The sequence below is a fragment of the Pyxicephalus adspersus genome, chromosome 6 (genome assembly GCF_032062135.1).
Source record: "Pyxicephalus adspersus chromosome 6, UCB_Pads_2.0, whole genome shotgun sequence".
Lineage (NCBI taxonomy): Eukaryota > Metazoa > Chordata > Amphibia > Anura > Pyxicephalidae > Pyxicephalus > Pyxicephalus adspersus.
Genome location: NC_092863.1, coordinates 107,470,539 through 107,483,226, shown reverse-complemented (window position 1 = coordinate 107,483,226; position 12,688 = coordinate 107,470,539). Strand labels below are relative to the sequence as shown.

The window sequence follows — 12,688 nt, the reverse complement described above, 5'->3', positions numbered from 1 at the left end:
TTATACACAGAAATATCTTCTTGATTATAGAAGTGATGACAAATAAACATGGAGAAGGAATGTATCCAGAAGCAATATATATCACCAGCAGACCAACTCATGGAGTCAAAGGAGAGTCAAAGGTCAAAGGACCCGCATGGAACACAGGGGACCAATACTCCAAGGTGTCAGCTTACCAGTGGATTTTGATTCGTCAGCATTGAAGGGGCATTAGGCAGTATGGGCACTATGAGCATTTACTGTCACTTTACCAGGCACAGGGTCATTCTGAACACTACACTACAAAATACAAGAATATTCAGGACACTTCATTTCCTACTGCAAGCTGACAACACGCAGCACTTTTAGGGAATGAGTGGTGTCAGTCCTACGAGGCTTTCTGCTGCTAAACTACCCTGTTTGCACTGGGGCTAATTTTCTGGGGTGTCTTACTTTTTCATGAACAACAATTGACATTTATTTTTCAACAAAAAAATCAACATTTATTCAAATACAGTCATGTCATCATCTTCTGGAACATCATCATAACTCTCCAAACCCTGAATTCCATCTTGAATCTCCATCGGCCCCAATTTCTCATGTCTAGTGATAGCGCTTCCTTACATGAGCACCTTTTGTCCATGTGTTAATAAATATTGTAGCTTATTTTCAGGGTAGGGCTTCAATTTCAAGCATTTTCAAAAACACAGAAAAATCATGCTAGGGCTTATTTTTGGGAAAACAAGTAAACCTCTTACTTTCTTCACTTATAAAATATAAAGATGAATTGATTTCTAAGAATCCCAAAGGTGAGTCTATCTATCCTCAAATATTTGCATACCGGTATAAGTATGGTCTCTGCCTACCCCAAATATTAGAAGTAAAACCTGAAAAAGGAGAGGAAAGCTATTAAGCTATTAAGTATATTTAGTGAGTTTTATCATCGTCATACAACACATACATATATGTTACATATACAAATTGGAGTCCATTTCCCATCAAAAAATAGAGGATGTTGGACCTTTGCTCTAGAGAAAGTAATCCCTGAATAATTATAATAAAGTAGAAAGCGGTAACGCCTTGTATTCCGACGCGTTTCGCCTAACAGGCTTCCTCAGGGGACCTGCAAGCCGTAACATGTAATTATAAAAGCTTGTTGGTAAATTTCTTACAGGGATTATCAATCAACCAATGGTTCAATCATTATTTGTAGGCATTTACATGGGAGATATGCAGAGATTGAGCACACGGTGGTACTGTCAGTAATTGTAGCAAAAGACTTTTTCTAGAGGATAGATGAATTGATTTGTAGTCCAAAGCACTGGATAGGGATAGTTAAACAGGCTGAGATATCACAGGGAAAGAACAGCTCTGAATTTCAGGACAAGATCAACACTGCAATTATTAAAGTAATGTAACAACACAATTGTATTAGTATTTATTTACAAAGTACAGAGTGCAGGGGTCAGGAATATGTAACATTGTATTGTCAGGAATATGTCACAAGTATTCATGTAGCAAATATCACGGCATAAAGACAGCGTGTAACATACAGCACAGCTTACCAATCACAGCTTACCAATCACAGCTTACCAATCACAGCTCACCAATCACAGCTCACCAATCACAGCTTACCAATCACAGCTCACCAATCACAGTACTGTTGTGCCATGTGTTTCCTACTCACTGATCACTGAATGCCCAGCATGTCCACATCACACATCAGAGTCCTGATCTGGAGAGACTTGTGTTCCTGGCTGGCTGCTCCAGCTACTGTCCTATTACCAATATCCATCATATTTACACAAATATTGCCATAGATTACTCAGAAATATAGATTTATATCCAAATACAAACCAGGGTACTTTTATCTTAAAAAACAAGAACAACCACAACTACATTAATTTGAGTATGAGCCTAGAGTCCCAAAAAAGCCGTCACTGTTAACATTCAAAGCTATAATCAACAGTAATGCTTATAAAATGAATGTGAATTAATACATCCATGGTGTGTTATGATTAAAACAATTATTTTAAAGCAGAAAACATTTTATGTATGATCTTAGCTATTTATCCTTCCCCCTCTTTACATAATAAACTATTTGGACTTTTGAGTTGATTATGATTGGTCACTTGCTCTTAAATGATCTTTCGTGCATTGATGTTGGCCACCAGTAGATGGTGCTGTATCCTGATGTGAAGTTTGTAAATAGCTTGTCTTTGACAGCTTAGATCTGTCAAACCATAGACAAATGAAGTTCCAGGACCTGCCACTAGGTGTCACCTGAGTATAAACTGAGTTTAAGTTTCTAATGACATTTTCAGGCGAAAACTATCTGGGTATATACTTGAGTATATATGGTAAATTTGAATATTGCATTCCAGGCAATAGATTAATATTAATATTATTATTATTTGAATTTAAGCACATGATAATCATGAATCCTTTTTAAACACAATGGGGCTGATTTACCAAGGGAATTTAGTGCTAGGGTTAAATCACCTATGTTAGTAAATGTGGTGATAGTTCATCTAACATAGAATACCCAATCATTTGTAATGGAATCTAAAAAAAAAAACAGGGCAATTCCTTGCATATGATTGGATGGTTGAAGTCAGCTGACCTTCATCTCATTTACTGAGCTAAATACCATATCTCTACCAAAGGGAAGATTCACTGTGCTGTGTGAACAGCCAAAATAAATGGGGTCATCAGAACCCATGCAAGATTTTCCCTGGCCATTCCTATAGGTGAAGGATAGCAGGCTTTGTATCCAATGATTGGAATGTGAATCATTCACATGGAGGAGATAGGCTCGCTCACTGATGGTTAATAAGGATTGCTTCCGGATTTCAATGACTTTGCTTCATTTTATCTGATTGGATTGTATGAGGACTCATTTTCACTATATGACGTTCACATGTCGTGTCTGTTCAGATCTGATTGTTGTATTTGGCAGCACAGAACGTTTTATTTCTGGATGTAATAAATACAACAATGAGGTTTGTGAGATACGAGAATTAGACTTATACCCAAATCCGAGACAGCCCGCCTCCTCTGTGCAAATACCCTCACAGTCTCATTCAAGGGGTGGAACCAAATCCTAACATTTTATAATTCCATTTCTTATAGTTTCCACCATTACCATTGGATTGGGCATTTGTCATCATATCCTAGGTGAGGCTTCAACATTTCAGTAGGGGGCGCCCTCACTTACTACCAATGTGACCTATATGATTGATTTCTATGTCAATTGGTTTATTTAAAGGATGTTTGAGAAGGGACACAATATAAAATATACAACATTTCTCATATATTGTAACATAAACAGGTGATATGTACAAACCCCCAGGCAATGCTCTCTCCTTTCCTTCCTCACAGCACACACACAAAGAGATGTGTTTACTTACAAGGTAAGTACCCTGTACCATTTTTGCAAGTGATCTGCACCCCAGACAAGAACTTACCTTACCCAGTTCAAGAAACAGGCCTGGGGTCAGGGCAGTGCCAGGGCTCAAATGCTCCCCTAGTGGCCATGGCACCCTGTGGCAGATCTTGCCCTGCCTGGAATACAATCTGAAACGTATGTACAGTGACACGACTGCTCACACTGAATGTAAAGATTGTTCCCATACTCTGTGTTTGGTCTTTTATTGAGAAGTGATGGCGATGGAAAGCCGGATCTATGACCTATGTGTTCCATCCATATTACAGCCCACAGCACAGTGATTGTGGAATAGGAGGGACCCAATGAACATTGCCCAGGAGTGAAGGGGTATTACCATCTATCTCTATATCCAATCATTCCTCACTGACCTGAGAATTTCCCCTTCCTGGGACTGTAACCAATAGAATCAGAAATAGCCCTGGATGGAATCAAAATGACAGTTACCACAGCCTATCACAGTGAAGGGGAGGAGCCATCTGAAATAAAGGGATTTGTCATGTGAGGACATGTTAGTATTAAAGTTTCTACTACAGAAAATCAATGTTTCTAGTTTTGGGTGGGGGCAGGGAAGGTTTAGAACCTTTGTCAGGATTTTATTGCTGCTGAGGCTCCAATCAGTTTGGTTAAAGGTTGTCACAAGGACAGGAAGTGAAAGTAAATTAAGGGAGCCCTGAAAATATGGCAGAAGATCTAATTATTGCCCAACTCTCCAAAACTGAACTTTAGGACTGCAGGATCCCAGGCTGTCATACCTATCCTTGCTACATGACTTAGTTGGTCAGTGACCATGGACAAGCATGTAGTCAGTGAAAACTGATAAAATTACACATAGGATAACAGCATTGTTTGTAATGGGATCTTTCTCGGGGCAGATTCCTTTCACATCCCCCCCATTATCTTTATACATCCGGTCCCCACATATAACACAGCATGGAGGGGCTTAGTGAGGGTGACGGTGAAGGTGTGGAGGTGTTGGATGGGGTCACACAGATCATAAAAGGAGATCTGGCCGGCCTCATAATCAAGATCTATCCCGACTCTGTTACTGGAGATATTTCTATGTAATGGGATTCTATTACTGTCATAGGTCACTGAGAACTTATTATAATACCCCCGCAAGCCCCAGGACTCCCTATTATATCCAATCGCTGACTGGCTGCCACTCCTCTCTATACTGGGGTAACACATCCCAACTGCCCAGTTTTCTGACCCCCCAACATTCACTTCCCAATAATGTCTCCCTGAGGAGAAACTCCGAGTGCTTAACACCTGAGGACACTGAAATCGTTCTGATGTTTCTGGGCGATTCCGATATTTATCCAACTTGGATACAGATTTCCTATCATTTGATATATAAAGATAATTACCAGCTGTGTTCACATCCAGTAGTATATCTACAGCCCCTGACAGCCTTGATTTGTGCTGTAGGGCCCCAGGATTTGGTCCTTCAGCCTGCGGTTGTATAGTCGGAGTAGGTTGGGTGCTTGGCCAGGATGCTTTGTCCTTTGGGGTAGATGGTGGGCAGACATGTTTGCCTATACATTTCTCTAAACAAGATATTATATCAGATAAACCTGTGTATAAGGTGTGTGAGACCCCAGCCACATCCCCCCCATCATGGAGGAGTTTATCACGTCTCTCTCTATCATCTCCACCCTCCGTATCACACAAGTCCCCCGTGTCTGATTCCTGTAAGACTGTCAGTGGATCCGCCATGTTACACAGCTCCTCAATGTGATGGATCTTCCTGGACAGCTCTTCCTTCTTTATTTCCAGCTCCTGGATCAGATCCGACATGGATAATGAGACCCGCTCTGCCTTCCCGGAGATCTCGCTCAGGACTCTCTTCTCCAAGTCTTCCAGATGTCTCCTGAGATCTCTAAACAGGACAGTGACTGTCTCTGTGTCACCGGCTGCTTTTTCTTCTACTTTCCTCCTGTGTTCCTGCAGACTCTGCACTCTTCCCTCCATCTCCTCTCCTTTGGTAATGAGTTTCTGCAGAATATTTCTCATTTTACTCTTCTTTATCTCAGCGGCGTTATTCAGAGTCTCCACCTGATGTCCCCGATGTTCTCCGGCCAATCTGCAAGACACTCAGATAAAGGCGGAATCCTCAGTGCAGTAATACTCCAGGACCTTCTTATGGACGGGGCATTTCCTGCTCTCCAGGGAGGTGGTGGGGTCACATAGGATGTGTTCTGGTGTCTTGCTTTGGACTTTCACGTGGTTGTCACACAGAGAAGCTTCACACAGCAAGCAGGATATAACGGCAGGTACAGGAGTGTGAATACAATAAGTACAGAGGACCCCGGGGCCCTGAGCCGGCTGGGCAAACAGGAAATTCTCCATAATGTTATTCAGTGTTATGTTCCTCTGCAGTGCAGGCCGCTCCGCAAACTCTTCACTGCATTCAGGACAGGAATAACCTCCGGACCCCTCCTGGGTATCCAGCACACGGGCAATACAGACCCGGCAGAAGTTGTGTCCACATTTCAGGGTTACAGGATCTGTATAAATGTTCAGACAGATAGAACATTCCAGCTCCTTCCTCAGATCAGCAGACGCCATAGCTGACAGCAGAAGAGAGAAATGAAAGTGAAAGTCACCGATACATAACTACTGATTACTCAGGGCGAGGCTCTTCTTCATAGTAATCCTTAGAAGGGTGGAGACACATAAAACCTGAAACCATTCCTGACAATATTACGTAAATCACCGGCTAGATGAATTATTGTCAGAATAATACAAATCATACAGAGAATGATTATCTACCAGGAGACTATGGCTGGCACCTAGAAACTGTCACACTTACCTGCCCCTCACTAAAGTCGGGCTCCTGGGCACGTGGCCAGTTCTGACCCCAGGCACATCCCTGCTCTTCCAGGTTTAATCTGCATAGCCCCTCCCCCTGGCCAATCAGAAGATAGCTCCTTGATAGTCCCTTGCTAATTAGCTGGCTCAGACACAATGCTCACTATGTGTCTCCCCCTAGTGTTACTGAACTGGATTGCTTGATTGTATCCCAGTCCAGCTCCTGTTCTAACCCCTTGTTGTCCAGTTTGCTGTTCCCTTGCTCTGGTCCCTTGTGCAGTTCCTGTGTTGCTGTTCCTGTATCCTCAGTGTTTTCCAGTGACTTTATTCGCCATTGTCTTTGGTGATCCCCATGTCACTTGTTCCTCTAGTGTCTAGCTCCCGCTATCCCTTGTTCCTGGTGTACCTGTGTCCTCTGCCACCCTTCAGTGTCCCTTTGATGTTGTGTCACTAGCGTCTCTTTATCGCCTTCTAATAGATTCCTGGCTCTGCCTGCCCCAACAGTGGCTATTATTGACTACTCTCCTGCCCACTGATTTGGTACTTTGCTTTGTTCTTCTCACCATGCTGTGCCTAAGGACTGCAACGTGGTATTAGCCTGCAGTGCAACATCCTCCCCACTAGAGGCTCTGGAGAAGAGGCTGATACCTAGACTCTGTGCCTTGGCCCTTCTTAGGGTTCACACCACCACCTAGCACCACCTAGCAGTGCATAGCGCCCCCTTGTTGTTCCATCTCTCTGAGACACTTGCATGTGTCCAAGGCTACCTTTCCTTTTGGTTGGTTGCCCTTCCCCCTCAGGCCGGGGTCAGTTATCATTGAGCCTACGTTGTGACAATATATTTATGTTTCCTTTACCTTTTGATTTGATATATATTCACCTAAAATTGAAGAACAATTAGATATGAACTCTTGCCTGCTATAAAAACTCATTGTCATTCCTATTTAGAAAATATCTTAAGAAACTCCTTAGAATATGTAACCCCCCCCCTCCCGTGCATTTTTGTATAATGATCTACAGTAGATAGAATAAGTGTGCAGACTATAAAAATGAGGTCACATTAAATAATTTCCAAACTTTTCTCACCCTAAATGTGACGTCCAGTCTGTACAATTCTATTGAAAAACAAATCTGTTGGAAAAAAATATAATAAATGTGCAATAAACCGGTTGTATCAGTGTGCACACCCTGAACTAATACTTTGCTGAAGCTCCTTTAGATTTAATGAAAGCATTTGGTCTTCTTGGGTCGGAGTATCGGCATGGCACATCTTGGCTGGGCAATATTTGCCCTCTCTTCCTTATTACATCTCACAGCAAATAGATAGAGGGCATCTCCTGTGCACAGCCCAGGTCACTCCATAGATATTCTATTGGATTTACATCTAGGCTTTGTCTGGACCATTACTAAACTTTAATTTCTTGGGGCTGCTTTTCTTCAGCTGGAATTGGGGATTAAGGCAAGCCGCTGGGAGTTAAGAACAGTTCCTCATACCAATCACTTTTGACCCAAAACCAAGTTCAAGCAAGAGGAATTTCTCCCTTCAACAGGGCAATTACCCCAATCATTCATCCAAATCAATAAAATAATGGCTTTACCAGGAGAAAATGAAAGTTTTGGAATAGCTAGAGCTCAGACCTAAATCCAATAGAAAGTCTTTGGGGTGACCTGAAGAGGGCGGTGCTCATAAATTGCCCTGCAATCTTAAGATTTGGAGGCAAATATTGCCAAGATGCACCATGACTCCGACCCAACAAGACTGAGTGCTGGAATTAAATCAAAGTAGCTGCAACAAAGTATTAGTTTAGGGGTGTGCACCCTAATTATTATAGTGATGCAACCAGCTTATCATATATTATATATATATTTTTCCCCAACAGATTTTTTTATCACTAAAACCTGGCATTTTATCAGTGGTAAGTACACTTTATATATCCGCTCTATAGACTGTAATACATTTTATCTTTTATGTAGATGGCTTACCCTGTAGAAGTAGAACGTCACCGTGTCTCCTACCAGAGATTTAATGGGAATCCCTGGTTTGTGCCCCGGAGGCTCTTGCAATCATCCCATTGGCCCTCCAATATTTTAGTGTTATACAGTATTGCACTTGTTTAGTATTCACATGAAGGAGGAGAATAATATTCACGCATATGATGCAGGGTGTCCCCCTAAAACACAATCTTATATGATGTTTATCCAGACCCTATGTACAACAGACCACAAAGTCCAGCACATGTGACCAATGTGAATACATTTAAATATTGCTATTTACATTGGGAGGAACTATTAGGTCTGATTAGGTTTATCAAGAGACAATAAGGGGTTATATCGGGATTGTTTTCTCCTATGCCTCCAGTGATCACATGTTCGGAGTTAGCAGTCATAAAAACCAAAGAAATTGCCCCAGTCACACCTGAGATGAGTGCACAGAATGAAACCCTTGGCTTCTGTGCCCCCACTATGCCAAGCACTTTGTATCGACCATTCTTTTTATCATACAAGCTCTTCTATGTTGCCATATGTGCCTATTCTATGTGGCCAGAATGTTCTTCTGGGACTTGTGGTTGGTAATTCTGCTCATACGTTCCCCAATATAAGCCTTTTACTCAAATTGCTGAACGGTGGCTGTGTGACTTCCTCTTTTTATCACTTCAATGTGCACACAGATGTGTCTTCCACCATGTCTTCCCGGCATGCTCAATATTTCTGTCCCCTCTTGTGTGTTGTAGTTAGAGACACACGATCTCATTTTATATTAATCAAATTCTCTAATCTCCTGCACATCTATACTGATATCTCACAATGGATATTCAAGGGTTGTCATCGTCCTAATGGTCACAGCTCCAAACAGAGATCAGGTCCGGGCTGGGAAATACAATAATCAGAATTATCAGAAGACATTACAAACATTCCATTACATTAAAAACATTTACTTTATTATTTCCTTTAATAAAACATCCAAATATAGCAAAAACATTCCATTAAAAATAAAAACTATATATATATATTTCTATATAATTTATGGGGAAAATGTCATCATTTTTATTCATTGTCTTGGTTGGATACAAGCTGGTAAAGCAGGTCCGGCTCTTCATTAATAAGAGGGATCAGCTTTTGGACCTCCAGGATGACAGTCCACATTGGCGTCATTTCTTACTGAATACTGACACTGAATGGGATCTTCAATATAGATGGAAGAATTATAACAACGTCACACAATGGGACTACCAAATAACGTCCAAATATTACAATGCTTGGTTTCCTGGGCGTTAAATTGGTAATATCGGACTTTCATCTGTCTTTATTTATTGGAATTTCTTCCTGTTTTTTTTTATTTTTTTACCCCACGTGAAGTATTTGTCTTTAAGATGTTTTTGTACAGGAATATGTTGTACCCCGCAGGTCAAAGCCCAGAGGTTCAAATAACAATCAGTAGCTATAATGTTTATTGTAACGATATTTTCCTTGGAGAATTTCCATTTCACAAGCACACATATTATTGTTTCTATTGTAATCACTATCATATTTTCCATTGCTGACCGTCCAGGATTTTCCTTGCTCTATGTATCTGGTAAAAAAATGAAAATGTTATTGTGAGTCCATGTGCTGTTTTTAGGGACCTAGATGTGACATAGTAGAAGTAGAACATCGCATTGCTGCCTGCGTACAGAGGATTAGGATACAAGCCCCTCCAGAGCTGGGGTAGTAGAGAGGCTGAAGAGGACCCCCGGAGACTGCAGAGCCCAGGACTTCTGTTAGTGGTAGGACTTTTAGCTGGGGAATATGAGGACTGATAATTGCAATTTGATTCACACTTACTTCCCATAGTCTTCTGGCCATTTCAACTCTTTGCTTGACCTGGTCCATCGTAACTCCATCCCAAGCCAATAATTTCCTTTGTTTGCTAAGAAACTCTAAAATATTAAAAAATTAGTCACACAAATGTTACAACAAACATAAAATGTAATCTTCTATCTACCTAAATGGTGGTAACATTCATCCATAGTAATGTATACCAAAGGCACATAGGGGCAGATTCACTGAAGGGATATCAACTGTTTCAATATCAAAGTGAATTATTGCCTTGTAAGAGATATTTCACTTAGCTTAGTAAATGGATTAACTTGAATCCTGAAAAGATATTGATTCTTTAGATTTCCATGCTTGTCATTTTAGTAATCTCCACATTCACTAATTTAATGAATTCTGTATGATGGCACATTGCTTGCAGGGACTTGCTATGACACATATTCCAATCCACAGATAGATAATATGTATTCTATACCTTAAGACTTTCATCGTGACTTCGTACAGTGAGGATATTGGCAGAGGTCTGAGCACATTTTCTCAGACATTCATACCACGTTTTCTGTTCTTCATCAAATATTAAACATTTCTTATCCATTAGGATCCAGTTTTGTGGACAGAGATCTGGAATGGAAGAAAAATACAATAACCTGGATGGAGAAGCAATATATCCTCATTATGTTACTATTAGGTACCGGAAAGCCTATTGCCTCCTCACCAGGCACCCCAGAACCCCCCCAGGTGGACATTTATTACTTCCATTGGCTGTTCAGCACATCCTCGGCCTATAACATACAAGCAGATCTGCTGCTAAGTTTGCTCTGAACCAACAGCTAGAATAAAGATTTCATTATTAACTCAACTGAAAATCCCAAAACGCAGCACACATATGAAGCATATTCTGTCCTTCGGAATAAGCGATGGGGGAGGGCAGACAATAGATGGGGGCTCTGAACTGGATTTGCTCAATTCCTTTTAAAACAGGATGTAACAATCCATCTATACCAACATATCAGATCAAACCAAAGTATATTTATATTATCCAATACATCACCATGACTTTGAGAACACAAATATCATGCAATTCCGATTTGTCAGAAATGATTGCAGCAGTGTAAATCGGGGAGCTTTAGGAGCTGCCCCTGCACAAATCTCTGGCACCGTGCTTATAAAGAGATACAAGGCGACATTATTACTTTTGTATTCACTCCATGGGCTGCTACATCACAGACCTCTACGTGCCTGGCACCATCGGAGATGTTCTTTGTGCTCCTACAACTAAAAGGATTTCTTTGCTGCATGTTTTCCTTTTGACTTCTACATGGAAACCCCTTCCACTTAATTGTTGGATCATCCATCACTACCACCTAAATGGAATGTGGTGCAACACACCTTGAAAACCATTAATCTGCGGGTCCCTAACATCTTGACCAGTTTTGGGGATAACATCCAACACCTGCAGAAAATCTGGAGACCACTGAGTCACGTCTTGCTCTGAAGAAGCCCATATGGCGAAACACGTCAGTAGTAGACACAAACCTATTCCACTCCCAACAGACAAACACTCATCCCGATTTAATGTACAACACTGCGTAATATGTTGGTGCTATATAAATCCTGTTTATTATTAATAATATTAATAGCAATAATCATTCCAACAGCCTGTTGTACTATAACTATAACAAAAACCTCTATGTAAAAAAGGGTTATAGGAAAAGTTTAACAGCACATTGTTTGTGTATAGGATAGTATAAATGCCAAGAAACTTTACTTTTACCCCCAGCACCTCCTAACCCAGAAAAACAAAAATTTCCAAATATCCATTTCACTTAACTGATGGTCAAAATTTGTGAGTTTTCATCTTTACATGACTCGGTTATAGGAATCTGACCAGTCAATGTAATAAATTATTATTTGTTTGTATTTACCTACCTTAGTTTAGGATCGAGAATTAGCAGTTATGGAAGTTGTTGTTATGATTGTTGACTCAGTGAAAAGATTATTATTTCACCCAGTCAACAATCATAACAACAACCTCCAATAATACAAATTCTGTTTCCTAGTTCTAGACACAGAGCTATAAATGCTCGATACACACTTCCATTCCATCATATAGGGCCATCATATGGTGTGTTGTGTATAGTGTGCCTGCCATGTGTCCTACAAATACCTTTCTCTATCCGGTCGAGTTTTTGTTTGGTTTCCTCCAGTGATCTCTCGGCAGTCTGCTGATCCTGAATGGCTCTTTCTGTCTGTGCTTGCAGAGCATTTCTCTCTTCTAAACACTGTTTAAGAGAAGAATTCAGAGTGCCCATACCCTGAGTTATCTGCTCCAGTCTTTTCTTCAATGTCTCCAGGTCATTCTTGGTGGAGGTTAACAGGTCCTCTTTGCTCTGCAGTTGCTGTGAGAAGCTGTCATTCATCTCGGCAAAATGCTTAGAAAGTTGCTGCAGTTCCCTGGTTTCAGTCATGTCTGCAGGTGAAGAACAAACCATCATCATATTCATGGTGACATGGGGGACAATTCCTGGGTGAACATAAAATATGGCCTGGATCAGAACGGAACATAACAGGCAGAATCTGGATTGGATCATAGCGGTACATAGGCAGAATCTGGATTGGATCAGAACGGAACATAAC

At 40.9% G+C, this 12,688-nt stretch overlaps 2 protein-coding genes across 3 annotated transcripts; both read right to left on the bottom strand.

Moving 5' to 3' along the window:
* Nucleotides 1–888: 888 nt before the first annotated feature.
* LOC140332356 (E3 ubiquitin/ISG15 ligase TRIM25-like) lies at nucleotides 889–6,255 on the bottom strand. The gene is given in 1 exon segment (XM_072413627.1): nucleotides 889–6,255. A coding segment is annotated over 1 exon segment (1,689 nt). The 5' UTR covers nucleotides 5,996–6,255; the 3' UTR covers nucleotides 889–4,306.
* Nucleotides 6,256–9,191: 2,936 nt separating this feature from the next.
* Nucleotides 9,192–12,569, bottom strand: LOC140332638 (uncharacterized). Of its 2 annotated transcripts, none has more exons than XM_072413832.1 (4): nucleotides 12,219–12,569; nucleotides 10,527–10,672; nucleotides 10,061–10,155; nucleotides 9,192–9,809 (listed from the first exon to the last, which is right to left on the bottom strand). In XM_072413832.1, exons 1-4 carry the CDS (start codon nucleotides 12,553–12,555, stop codon nucleotides 9,671–9,673), a joined length of 717 nt encoding a protein of 238 aa, XP_072269933.1. In that variant the 5' UTR covers nucleotides 12,556–12,569; the 3' UTR covers nucleotides 9,192–9,670. The 2 variants fall into 2 exon arrangements, with proteins under 2 accessions (XP_072269933.1, XP_072269934.1); XM_072413833.1 differs by having other exon boundaries at nucleotides 12,366–12,569.
* Between the last annotated feature and the right edge of the window lie 119 nt (nucleotides 12,570–12,688).